This window comes from Tursiops truncatus, chromosome 20 (genome assembly GCF_011762595.2).
Source record: "Tursiops truncatus isolate mTurTru1 chromosome 20, mTurTru1.mat.Y, whole genome shotgun sequence".
In the NCBI taxonomy this organism is placed as follows: domain Eukaryota; kingdom Metazoa; phylum Chordata; class Mammalia; order Artiodactyla; family Delphinidae; genus Tursiops; species Tursiops truncatus.
In genome coordinates this window covers 37,540,718-37,554,279 of record NC_047053.1, presented here as the reverse complement: position 1 = coordinate 37,554,279, position 13,562 = coordinate 37,540,718, and the positions used below count along the sequence as shown (strand labels likewise).

General features: G+C 57.3%; 1 protein-coding gene across 16 annotated transcripts in view; it reads right to left on the bottom strand.

Annotated features, from left to right (window-relative positions):
• Window positions 1–13,562, bottom strand: part of STARD3 (StAR related lipid transfer domain containing 3) — a 22,782-nt gene extending 9,220 nt beyond the window's left edge. For 8 of the 16 annotated variants that reach the window (XR_012328584.1, XM_073797599.1, XM_073797598.1 and 5 more), the window contains exons 1-2: window positions 3,326–3,433; window positions 1,028–1,299 (exon numbers count right to left, since the gene is read on the bottom strand). Coding sequence is in view for 15 of the 16 variants with exons in the window: in XM_073797599.1 (XP_073653700.1) it covers window positions 1,028–1,249 (222 nt within the window). In the remaining variant the exon portion in view is untranslated. The other 8 variants (XM_033848478.2, XM_073797602.1, XM_033848475.2 and 5 more) reach the window with 8 other exon arrangements.

Below are 13,562 nucleotides of genomic sequence, written 5' to 3'. Positions count from 1 at the left end.
CTCGCTGAAGGTGCCAGCTCATCTCTGTGCACAAAGGACAGTCACCCTCAGAGCCCTGCCTTGCTTTCCAGCTCAACACGCCTGGAATCAAACTTACCCTCTTCACCCCTAAACCAGTCCCTTCTCCAAATTCATTTCTAGCACCAGTCATTCTCCTGACACCTGAGCTTGCAGAACTCTGACCCACTTTGCACAAGGAGAACAGGGGGTCTCAAAGAGGCTGAATCCCTTGCTGAGGTCACACGGTTACTACAGAGGAGAAGCTGGCACGGGACCAAGCCTGGGATGCCCTGTTCCACAGCTCCTGCCTCTATATCAGGTCTTGCTCTGCCCTATTAGCACCCGGGGATTAGGTCCCACCACCAGCTGGCCAAGCACTGCACAGGGGGAGAAGGGGGCAGACCCTGCCCCGACAGGCAGCTCCGCCTCCAGACTGCTAGGTGGCATCTCACCAAACCCAAGAGGCCAAACTGGGGGGCACTGGAAGAATGCCCCAAGTGGGGAAGGAGAGCTGGGTGCCACGGGGAACTGGGAGTTTTTACTGGTTGCTCCCACTGTACCCTCTGCTTTTAGCACAGTATCTGGGACACAGCAGGGGCTCAAAAATGTTTGTTGAATGAATGAATGAATGAATTGAGCCAGAGAGTAATGTAGAGCAGAAAGAAGACAAAGCTTTCAACAGCTCAGAGTCCTCTGGGCTCCCTCCTCAAGAGTGTCCGCTAGGGGGCAGTATGGAGCAGAGGTCAAGACTGCAAGCTCTGGAGCCAGAGAGACTGGGTTCAAACCCTGCCGCCTTCACATACTTGCTGAGAGACTTCAGATAAACGACTCAGCCTCTCTGAGTTTCTTTCTCTGGAAGATGAGAACAGCTATTCTTATCATCTCATTCTTCCTTTTACCTGGACATCAACAGTCCCCCCCCCGCCCCCTGCCGACGGAGGCAACCCTCCCATACCGCAGATGGAATAACTGAGGCCCAGGCAACCCCCACAGTGCGGCCTGTGCCTCCAGCCTTGCCCCCACTCACGTTCAGCTCAATGATCCAGAGCAGGGAGATGAAAAGCAGGTCGAAGGTGACAAAGAGGCAGAAGGTGCGGCGGACGTCGGAGATGGACCGGCGCTTCTCGCGAGGCGGCGGGAGGAAACGCGAGGAGAGGCTCTGGCTGTGGGACAGCGACGAGCCGAGGGAGGCCACGGCTGGCAGGCTGCGCTCCAGGTCACGGGCCGGCTCCCCAGACAGCTTGCTCATCCTGGCGGCCCCCACCTCCAGGCAGAGAGGGCCGGGCCTCAGCGGCACGGCTGCGGGAAGACAGGGCGGCTGGCTCAGGTCCTGCATGTCAGGGTCCTGGAGGTCCTGGTCACCTCCCTCATCCCTTCCCACGCAGCCCCCGGGGACCCCGTTTGCTCCCAAACACATCTGCCCCTCAGCCCCAGCCTAGCCCGGTGGCCCGGGGCCCTCTGCCTAATTTCCCACTGTGGCCGGCCGTTCAGGCTGGAGGGGTCTGAGCGTCCCTCTCACTCTGTCGTGCTGCTACACCCGCCATCCCCGGCAAAGTCTTGCAGCCCCACGGTCAGCCCTGGAGGCCTCTGGGATCCTCCCCGATGTCTGGGGGCACAGCCTGCTCCTGCCAAGCGCTGCCCTGTGGTTCAGCCTCTGGGCCTGCCCCCACCCCCAGGAGAAGTCAGTCCCAAGCTCTGTTCTTTGTTTTCCAAGCACAAAGCCACATTCCCTCCCAGCAGCCAGCCCTACCCTCCCACCCCCTAATCCATGGCGACTGGGAGGGACTTCCTAGAGCAGAGTGCTCTGCGCTGGGGGCGGGATGGCGGGATGACATCTTCATCTCCAGCTATGTCCCCATCACTGCCACCTCAGGCCCACCCAGCACGGCTCTCTCCCAGCGCTCCAACTTGCTCCTAATGGGCGCGTCTCCAGGCTTCCTCTCCCCACCCCGCAGCAACCACCTCTCCACACAACAGCCAGAGAAAGCTTTTCAGAACATGCATCAGATCCTGCCGTTCCCCACTTACAGCCCTTCAAGGGCGCCCCCCGGGTCTGAGGATAACAGCACCCTCCTCATGAGGCCCTCGCAGGGCGTGGCTCTGCCTGGCTCCTCGCGCCACTCCTCGCACAAGGCACGGGCCCCGTCTCACTATGACGGCCACCCGGGCCTTCTAGGTCCCTACACGTGGCAGCCCGGTCCTGCCTCGGGGGCCTTAGACCTAGCTCTCCGGGCTGGGTGGAATGTTCTCCCCAGTCCTTTCAACAGGCAGCTCCAAAGCCCTCTCCTCAGAGCCTCCCACCCTCCTGTCCCCAGTCCCGGTTAATTGACGGGGCTTTACCTTCTTCAGTGAACTCTCACCATCTGAAACCATCTTACTGACTGTTCTGCAAACACCACGGTGCAGGCCTTTATCTGACCTGGCCCCTGCTGTCTCCTAGGACCTAGCACAACGCTGAATAAACGGATGACCCAGAGGGCCTCCTGGCCCTCAGCTCCATGCTACATGGCAGAGAGGACCAGGGCAAACCCAGCCACTACGCAAGGCTCGCCCAGAGCTCCAGTGCCCACAGAACACTGCGCCCATGGCCGTGTTTCATGCCCACACAGGGCAGGATGGTTCCTCCTATTCTTCAGATAAGACAGCCAAGGTTCCGAAAGGGTGAATGGACTTACCCATCCCTTACCTGCCTGTGCAATCACGAGGCTGAAATCCTCATGAACCCTAGAGACAAAAGGGGCCCTGGAGCACCCCCTCCCTGCCGTGCAGGCCCCAGGCCTAAGGTCTCTGCTCTACCAGTTTGCTGGCGGGGGCCCTCAGCCCCAGGCCTAAGGTCTCTGCTCTACCAGCTTGCTGGCAGGGGCCCTCAGAGGCCCTGTCCCCTGCGCAGGGGGAGGAAAGGTTTAGTCTAGAGACAGAGAAGAGCTGATGCAGTGTAGTGGGGCCTGAGTTTCTGGGAGCCCATCAAGGGTCTCCCTGAGTGTTCTCACACGCCAGCACCAGGGGGCAGGTTTGGGGGCCAGTGGAAGGGGAGCCCTAGATCTTTGTGCTTGATCCTGGGAAGGCAAGATCTAACCAGTCTCCCCTCCAGATTCACCGTCCCCTCCATACGTTTGCTATGTCTGCTACCTTCCACGCCCCACTCCATCTGCTAAGTCCAAAACAAGCCCCCCGTATGTGGCCAGCAGGGGGTTCCGAGCAAGCCGGATCGCCCATCCCTCTGCCTCTGTGCCAGTGGACACAGAGCTGACTGTTCTCAGCAGAGGCACCAGCCCAAGGCCATCCCCCCACTACCACACTCTTGGGATCCCTGTGACAAGCTCACCTGGAGAGTATTGAAGGAAGGCTGGGCCCAGCTCTGGAAGGCGGCAGTCAGAGGAGGGGATGTGACAGGCCGCAGGCAATGGGACCCCCCAACGTCCATCAGCTGGATCTGGTGCCAGACCGCACACTCAGCGCATCCCTCACTGAGACAGGGCCGCAGCCCCAGGGCAGGTGACATTCGCTTGTCTCTAATAGCCCTCTTGTCTCCTGCCAGACCTGTCTCCATCTCTCCTCCCCCTTTCTGTCTCTCTCACAAGCTACCTCTCTACCTTTCTTTAGAAGTGTCTCTGTACCCTCTCCCACGTCCATCTTTATTTCGCCCCCTCTCTGGTTCTTCCTCTCCATCTCTCTCCCATCTGTGAGTCTCTCTCCACCCCCATCGGATCAGTCTCTCTCATGTTTCCCTCTCTCTCCTCTTTTCTACCTGCCTTCCCCCTCTCCCTCTTCCCTATCTCATGGCAGGGCGCTGTGACTTCCCCACTCCCAGTCTGCTCCAGGGTCTGTCTGTCTTTCCCCCTGGCTTTCCCCTTCCTTTCTGGGGACAGGACTTGGGTGGCAACAGCTTGGGTGTGAGACACACTCAGAGTGGCAATAGCACTGACACTCACACACCTAGATATCCCTGTGGAAGCGAGAGACAGACAGGGGCTGAGAGCAGAGGTGTTGGGGGAGCCCGGGTGAGCTGTGGACAAAGGGATGTGAGGGAGCCAACCCCGGGAGCTCTGAAGCAGGGGTGGGGGCGCCTGGCCAAGAGGCAGAGAGAGAAGGGTTCTACATTACCCTCCCCCAGGAAAGAAACTCCGGGTCCAAATAAGCAAGAGCTGGTAGGGTAGAATGGGCACTGGTCAGGAGTTAAGACCTGAGCCCCAGTTTGAGGGCAGCCACTAACCCTGAATAACTTTGGGCAAGTCCTTCTTAGCAAACCTCCGTTTCTCTATGTGGGAAAAAGGTCCATGGTTTAACTTAAAACGAAACAGCAACAAGAAAACCTTACTTAGAATCTCAATATACGGGAATTCCCTGGTGGTCCAGTGGTTAGGACTCTGTGCTTTCACTGCCGAGGGCCTGGGTTCACTCCCTGGGTGCAGCCAAAAAAAAGAACCTCAACATAGAAAACAGATAAAAGCAGGACTGTGTGGGTCCTGCCACAAGACGCGGCCACAGAGGGCCCCACCGGTCAGCCTCTCCTCAGACTCCATCCATGGTCACCTCTGAGGCGCCTCCTTGGGTGTGGTTTGAAAATAACTCATTCAGACGACTTCAAAAGGCTTTTGAGCTCCCTCCGACCACCTGCCAGTCTAAGAGGTGAAAGCCACCTTGGCCTGGAACTGCCCTGACCCTGGAGGATGGAAGGTGGCAGCTGCCGGCAGAGCAGCTTGGCCTGGCCTCCGCCCACCGCCCCCGCCAGGGCTGCCGCGCAGCCCCCTGGGAGCAGCGCCTCCTGCCAAGCCCACCACCTGCTGTCACCGGCCCTTCCCAAGCGCCTTCAGAGGCGTCGGGAGTGGAGCAGCACGTGTGGCATGAAGGAGTGAGTCCGCCTGGGCTGCCTGCAGACTTGACCCTTGATGTGTTTGCGGAAGCTGAGCAGCTGAGGCTTGGGGAGGGTGGCGGGGAGGGAGGGGAAACTGGAGGTTTTATCATCCTGGGTCTGAAGGGAAAGAGGCGTGGGGAGGAGTGGGCAAGGCAGGTCTCTGGGCCCAGGGAAAGCTCAGCGGGCAAAGGGGAGGGGTGGGCCCTCACGCCCCCGCCCAGGCCTTCTCTTACTCGCCCCAGGAAACACTAGCCCGAGCGCAGCAGGAGCTTTGGGTGGGGCCCGACTCAGCGGACAGCAGCAGGCAGCTGTACTGTGCAAAGAGGACTGGACTCTGCGGCCAGGGCTCAAGTCTCAGTCTGCCCTCACCAGCCGTGCGAGCCGGGGCAAAGGGAACCGTTCTGAGACTCGGTTTCTTCAGCTGCATTAAGTAAAGGGGACGCTAATATACTTAATGCCATAGAACTGTCCACCTGAAAATGGCTGAAACGGTAAATGTGACGCTGTGTATGCTTTACCACGATAACAAAGGCAGCAATGATTGCTACCGCCTCAGGCTGGCATTTACGTACGGGTCGGGAGAAGGATGGCACGTGCTTGGATGGAACCAGCAACTGGCAAGGCCGTCCAGGTGAGAGGGAGATTAAGTGGGGTGCGGGAGGGGGTGGGGCTTACACCACAGTAGTAAAGTCACCCCCAAAGGCCTGAGTTCAAATGTGAGCTCCACAGTTCACCCGCCTGGTGACCCAGAGCAAGCTGTCCAAGCCTTCAGCCCAGGTTCCCTCACCTTGTGCACTAAGGGCCCAGCTACTGCAGCTCCAGGCAAATGTGTCTCCCCAGGGAGGGGCTGCGGCGGGAGGTGGGGGGCTGCCCTGGCTCCCGGCACAGGCTCTGGAGCGTGGGGCCTGGGACTGATCTCTGATACTACCCCTTCCCACTGGTGCCTGCTCCCCCCACCCCCGCCTCCCCCAGGGTCCAATCTCCACGGTTCTTAGGTGGCAGGGGCACAGACAGGGTCCTTCCCAGGCCTCAGTCACACCCGAAGCCAGAAGCTCCGGCCGGCGTTTCCTGGCCAAGGCAAGTCTGCAATGTGAGCGATGTCCCTCCCTCACTCAGCAAGCCTCCAAGGCTGCACCTGGAAACGGGGGAGACCTGTACTGAGCCTGGGCCACCTGGCGGATCACAGGAGACAGCGGTGCGTGGGGAGCGCGGCACCACAGAGTCAGCGTGCCATAGGCGTCAACCACGGCCACCAGGCCACCACGGCTCCCTCTGAGGTCCTCTCACCCTCTCCTCTGCCCAGCTTCCCACAGAGGGCTGGGCCGAGCCACGCAAGTTCTAGCTAGTGTTCCCTCCACCAGCTGCGCTCTGTGACCCCGAGGGGACGGAACAAGTCTCATCCACATCCAGAAATGATTCTCACTTCGGAGCAGTGCGGCTCCTCCAAACGCTCTCCCCAGGCTGAGGGGACAGGAGACACGGGCTCAAAACACATCCCCCACGCTGCACTGCTCAGGAAATGCTGGCACTAGCCACGGGGGCTTCCCTGACGGGTCCCTAACTCAGCACAAATCAGGAGGAATCGGTGAAGCCAAGAAAGGACTGGATGTCAAGCCAGGAGAAGATTCAAAGCCTGGATTCCCACCTTACTAGTCATTGAACCTCTCTGTGCCTCAGTTTTCTCCCTGTAAAATGGGGGTAACAGTAGTACCTACTTCTTGGAGGTATTATAAGGACTAAGCGACTTATTACACATAATGGCCCCGAACAGTCCCTGACGCAGAGCGATCGCTGCAGAACGGTGAGCTAACATGACACCCCTGCCTCTTTGGCGGAAACACGGCCTCGAGCTGTGACTGCCTCTGGGGGACGGCTTCAGGCCAGGGCTGGGGTTGCTCTGGACCAAGCCCCTGTTAATGCCCAGGTTAATGGAGAATCCACAGCGGGGCAGGAGGCAGAGGCTCTGCGTGCAGAAGAGGTCGGCCTTGGCCTGTGTTCTGCTGCTGGCCGGTCTGGGTGGAAGCTGGCTCGGGGACGGAGGACAGCAGACCGAACAGGCCTGCAGACCATCCACTAGAAACAAATCTGGGCTGGCAGTGGCCCACGCTGGCCCCCTGCAGACATCCTCTCCTTTACTCACTGCACCCGCTACCAGGAGCTATGGAGATGAGAAGACTGAAGCTCAGAGAGGCCTGCCTACAGCCCCCCAGCCTGGATGCAGCAGAGCTGACCCCAGGGACACGTGGGCTTCCCTCAGTGCTGGGCTGGGACCCGGTGAACCCAAACGTGGCTGCCTCCAGAGCCTGTGCTGGCTGGGGAGCGAGCTGTCCAAAGACCCCAAAGAGCTTAACAGCCATCCAGGCAGGGCCTGTGGAGAGCCCAGTGCCCTCCGCTCCACATCTGAACGATCAACAAATCCTTCAAAATCCAGCCAGTAGCTGCCACTGCTCACCACTACCATCACCTGCCCGAGCCACATCTCTCACCTGCTACAGCTTCCTGACCGCCTCCTGTCCTCGTCCCAAGTCTATTCTCAACGCAGCAGTCAGAGGGATCCCAGTAAAAGTCAGACCACACCTCCCAATGCCCCAAACCTCCAAGAGCTTCCAGCTGCCCCAGAGTAAAGGCCCAAGTCCCCACCCTGGCCTGTAAGTCTCCTCTTCCCCTGGCCTCCTCCCCTGGAACCCTCTGCTCCAGCCACACCAGTCCCTCACTGTTCCCTGGACACATCAAGCATGTTCCCAGCCCTGGACGCTTGTTCCTGCTGTCCTGTCTGTTCCTCCCCTAGGTCTCTGTAATGTCCCCTCCCTCCATTCTGGTCCCTTTGGAGAGGCCTTCCCTGGACACCCTATTTAGCCCCAACCTCCACTCCCTTCCCCTGCTTTATTCGTCTTCACAGCACACATCACCCCAGACATATTATATGTTTGCTGGGCTGTTTCCTGCCTGCCTTCTTCCACTGGAACAGGGACTCCCATGCTCTGCTCACTGCCGCGTGCCCAGTTCCCAGAACAGTACCAGGCTCACCTGGTAAATATTCACGAAATGCGCTGAACGACTACTTCCACCCTCTCCTGCAGCATCACATGCACAGGTGTACGTTCACACCCAGCCCTGGAGGAGCGGCCCCACCTGTCCAGCCTCTCCTGGAGCTGGACTCCACCCTCTCTTGGTGTTTCGTGCTGCCCAGAGCCCCGGCACCTCCACTACCAACGGGCAAGGGGGACTGGTTTCCTGGGCACCCTCAGGCAGGGCGGCAGCTCCCCTCTTCCCTGAGCCCCAACTCACAGAGAGAAGACCGGGTGAGGAGCTAAATCCCTCAGATAGCAAAAGGGTCCCCGGCACTCTTCTCTTGCTATGGGGTTGATACCCCTCCTCCAATACTGTCCAGATCACTGGCTGCTCCCAGGACACACCATGGCCAGCTGGTCTCCCTTCTGTGCCTCCAGTGCCTCTGTTTCCCCATTTTGGAATGACCTCCGGCCCCTGGGGGGAGCTCCAACTCTTCAGAGACCAGTTCACAAGGCACCTCCTGGGCAAACCTCACCCTCAGCCTCAGGATTCCCCAAGCCCAGGTCTCGGGACTCTGCCTCAGCACTTCCCTCCCAACACGCTAGACCTGCGCCTCAAAGTCATCTCTGCTTAAGCCCCTGAGGCCCAGTGTCTGGCCATACATGGCACATATCTAGTAGGTTCACTGGGCTGTGGATCTGTAATGCCTACCCTGGAACAAGGGAAAGAGTGTGGGTTTGGGGGTTGGTCAGCAGACCTGGAGTTGAAAGCCCAAGGCCGTTCTTTATTAGGCTGTGTGCCCTTGACCGAATCACTGAGTCTCTCACCTGTAAAATGGGGATGGTAGAGAGCTCACTTCACAGAACTATTGAAAGGATTAGAAATAACACCTGCAAAGTGCCTGTGTTTAAATAACAGTAGCTGTTACTAATATTAGGGGCCACAGTGTTAGAGGCAGGGCCCTGGGCCGGGCATGTGTAGCATGGCACTCTGCCCAAACTGAGGGTCCATCAGTACTGCTAGGTGGTAGGATGGGCCCTGACCTCAGGGAGCTGCTCGCCCAGGATGGTACACATTAGGCTCTCCTGTAGTTCAGGGCTCAGTGGCCCATGCCATCAGCCTCGACAAAGTTGGCTTACTGGCACCTACTCTGCCCCACCCAGAGGGCTTGGGAAGTTCCCTGGAGAGGTAGGAATTTAAGGAGAGGAGGACACGGCAGCAGTGACAAATAAGGTATCAAAGCCCAAGCCAGGCTCTGTTTCTCCCTTCCTTTTGGGGAAGTGGAGAGGGTACAGTCAAGCCAAGATACCATATTGATCACTGTACACTCCCTACCCCTCCCCAGCCCAGAAGGCTCTGACGGTACCGTGTATTGGAAAATCCTAACAAACTGAGATCTACTCAGCCCTTCAGTTCCCTCTACATGCCAGGCCCTGTTAATGTTGGAGATGCCCCCTGCTCTGTGATTCTCTGACCCCTGGCCTACTCAAGGGCTGGTGAGTCAGGCCCCACACGACCCCTTGGTGCTGTTGGATACAAATGGGGGCTAATGAGGTCAAGTTCTCAAGGTCAGTCTGGAAACAGCCTGTCATCTTCCAGGGCGATCTCAGTCCTATCAGCCTACTTGAGGGAAGGGCTCTGCAGGGGTGGGGGTGATTCAGCACAGACTCCTCCCAGCACCAGCTCTGACCAGACAAAAGCCAGGATCAGCCTCTTCCCAGGCAGGAAAAGTTCAGAGGGACACACAACGGCCGGATGGGATGCCTTCCTTGTCGGTTATCCCGCTGATGTGGCAGCTGCCCCTTTGAGGGCTGGGAGTCCGAGGCAGTTTCTGGGAGACAGCTGTGGACCTGGAGTCAGAGGATGGTTCCTTAAGTTCCTGCTGAGACACCTCCCAAGTCTCAGCTTCCTTGTCTGTAAAATGGGGCCAACCATCTCTACCGTTCAGTGCAATAAGTGTGAGCTGTCAAACGTACAGGATTTTTGGTCTCACCCACGCCCCCCTCCTCCAAACAAGTCTAGGTGTGGGAGAGCTCAGTTTACCGCAGCACGAGAACTGAGAGCGTACAGGGTGCCAGACGCTGTGCTGCTCCCTGGGGATATTCAGGGGCTCCGGGTCTGCTGAGGGAGGCTGACAGATAAGTGTACAGTGCCATGCTGTGATCAGCACTTTCAGGGAGGAACGAACAAAGGACTGTGGGCTCCCAGAGAAGGGAGCATCTGACCCAGGCTAGAGTGGGTGAGGTCAGGAAAGCCACAGGGAGGAGAAGCCATTTGCCTCGGGCCTCCACATCTACCAGCTGGACGCAAGGAAGATGGGCATTCCAGGCACTAACAAAAGCCCAGATTCAGGTTTAAAGCACAGGCCCAGCCCACAGGAGTGCATGCTGACCTTACCCCAGGGACCTGTCCCCAAACACGGGTACCAGGCCTCCAGACCTCCCCAGGGCATGGTCCCTGCAGGGCACACTTCATGGCCAGGTGAGGGAAAGAATCCCCAGCCTTGGCAGCGGAGCCTGCCTCTGCCCTCCTGCCCACCTCAGCCCCCTCCCCTGCAAGAGCTCTCCATTCTCTGAGCCCACCCTGGTCTCTACCTCCTTCTGGTAAACTCATTTTCTCGCTCTAAGGCCCCTCACTAATTGTCAGCTCCTCTGGAAAGCCATCCTTGGCCTTTTTCTTGCTTGGGTTCCCAGAGCTCTGTGTACATTTCTCTAGAATTAATGCTTGCCATGTAACATTTATTCATTTCCAGATTCATTTCTTGAGCAGAAATGACAAAGAGTCATTGAGAAATGACAAAGAGTCATATTCATTGACAAAGAGTCAGGCTTTGGGGCTCTGGGACAGAATGAGAAGTAAGCCACGTCAACTGTCCTCAAGCACTTTATAAAATTAAAAGTTATAGGCTTCCCTGGTGGCGCAGTGGTTGAGAGTCCGCCTGCCGGTGCAGGGGACATGGGTTCGTGCCCTGGTCCAGGAAGATCCCACATGCCGCGGAGCGGCTAGGCCCGTGAGCCATGGCCGCCGAGCCTGCGCGTCCAAAGCCTGTGCTCCGCAGCGGGAGAGGCCACAACAGTGAGAGGCTCGCGTACCACAAAAAAAAAAAAAAAGTTATACCCATTGGGACTTCCCTGGTGGCACAGTGGTTAAAACTCCACGCTCCCAAGGCAGGGGGCCGGAGTTCGATCCCTGGTCAGGGAACTAGATCCCACATGCATGCCGCACCTAGGAGTTCGCATGCTGCAACTAAGGAACCCACCTCCCACAACTAAGACGGGGCCCAACCAAATAAAATAAATAAATAAAATATTTTAAAAAGTTATACCCACTGTTCTATATTATTCTTATGTAAAGAGTAATAGCTGGGCTTCCGTGGTGGCACAGTGGTTGAGAGTCCGCCTGCCGATGCAGGGGACGCAGGTTCGCGCCCTGGTCCGGGAATGATCCCACATGCTGTGGAGCGGCTGGGCCCGTGAGCCGTGGCCGCTGAGCCTGCGCGTCCGGAGCCTGTGCTCCTCAACGGGAGAGGCCACAACAGTGAGGGGCCCACGTACCGCAAAAAAAAAAAAAAAAAGAGTAATAGCTAGCATTTATTGAGCACTCATATGTGCTCACTGTTTTAAGCCCTAAACATACACTATTTCATTTAATACTCACAATAACTGTCAGGTAGGCACATGACTATCTCCATTTGACAAATGAGGAAACCGAGGCAGTGACTTCATCAAGATCACAAAACAGTATAAGAACGCAGGAAGTCTGATTCAGGAGTCTGTATTGTCAATCATCATGCTATTACGGACAGGTGCTGCAGGGACTTGGGGCAATATTTAGCCTTGGGGGTGGTGGGGGGAAGGTGGTCCAGAGGTGATGCTGCCTGAGCAGAGCACTGAAGGACAAGCAGAAGGTAGCCCAGCAGGTAAGAGGAGAAGGGGCTTTCAGGCAACGGGGCTGGAGCATGCAAAGGCATGGAGACACAAAAGGTGTGGACAAGCGCATCCTGCAATGCCGTATTATTGGACCTTAGGGTACACACAGGGTAGGGAAGAGGTAAGGTCATTGAGAGCTCTGTAAATTGTGCTAAAGATTCAGTCTTTCCCATAGGCAATGGGAAACCATCAAAGGGTTTTAAGCAAGGAAGTGACATTATGAGATGTGTTTCTAAAGGATCATAAGAGGCACTTCCTTGTGGCGCAGTGGTTGAGAATTCGCCTGCCAATGCAGGGGACACGGGTTTGATCCCTGGTCCGGGAAGATCCCACATACTGCGGAGGAGCTGAGCCGGTGCACCACAGCTACTAGGCCTGCGCTCTAGAGCCTGTGCACCTAGAGCCGGTGCTCTGCAACAAGAGAAGCCACGGCAATGCGAAGCCCTCGTACCGCAACGAAGAGTAGCCCCCACTCACCGCAACTAGAGAAGGCCCGCGTGCAGCAACGAAGACCCAATGCAGCCATAAATTAATTAATTAATTAATTAAAAAAAATAAAAGGATCACAAGAGTTACAGTTTGGAGGCTGGGTTGCAGGCAGCCATGACTGGAAGTTGCTGGGAAGTCACTGCAGTCATCCTGGTGAGAAACACATCAACAAGGGTAGTAACAAAAGAGAGGCACAGGGCCAAGTGTGAAGCATGTTCAGGTCACCTCTTAGATATGGGAATTGAGAAGGAAGAGGAAGTATAATTCTCAGGTTTCTGGCTGGGATGAGGTGGTAGAGAAAGAATGAAGCTGCAGGGGAGAAGGCAGCAGTTCAAGTTCAGACGAAGTGAGTGGCAGCTGGAGTGGAGCTGTACAACTGGTAGCTGGATGGCCAAGTCTGAGGCTCCAGGGCGGGGCACTCCGCTGAAGATGTACATCTGGGCGCGTTTCGGGTATTTAGGTGGTGTAAAGCTGAAGCCATGAGAGTTGACGAGACCACGCAAATTCAGTGTACAGAGTAAGGGACTGGGCGAGAGGAGAATGTGAAACGGTATTTCTACCGTCAGAGAAGTAGGAAGAAAATAAGGGGATGCTGACGCGGAGGAAGCCAAAAAAGGCGGAGAGAGGCACGTATCAACTACTTCAATTACGAGTTAGTATGCACCTCTAAGAACTCAAGAAAGATACTAAAGGGCCCTTCTGATGTCAATTAGGATGTCATTCACTGCCATTTCCAAAGGAAGTTGAGGGAGACCGGATGACAGACGCAGACCTACAGTAACTTGTAGATATATTCCTCCTCATTCTCAGGCCCTGACCCCTCCCCATATCCAACTCCTGTCCTTTAATACCCTGATACCGCCCCCTCGCTTCTCCGCTCACAAAGAAGAGATAGGCTTTGGAGGCCGATCCGGGACGCCCTTCCCGGGCTCTCTCGAGTGGGCGGGGCCGCGGACGGTCGACGCCCGAGACCCTCGAACCCGGCGCGGGGTGGAGCAAGGCCAAGCAGAGGAAGGGGGCGGAACCTGGGGCGCAGGGGGTGTGGGAAGGGTCGGACGGAACTATGAACGGACACCGGCTAGAGAGGCGGGATCTGCTGGCAAGACATAGCCCTCGTACCACCACCCGGTCCCACTGACCTCTCGCGGACCCACCTGCTCCATGTCAGCCACGGCCCCAGTTCTTCTTAGCCCCAGCCGCAGCCGGTCTCCGCGGCCCCAGCAGCGCCTCGGAGAGGAAGGGGATCTCCCGGCGGCGCCACTTCCGCCACTGAGTCC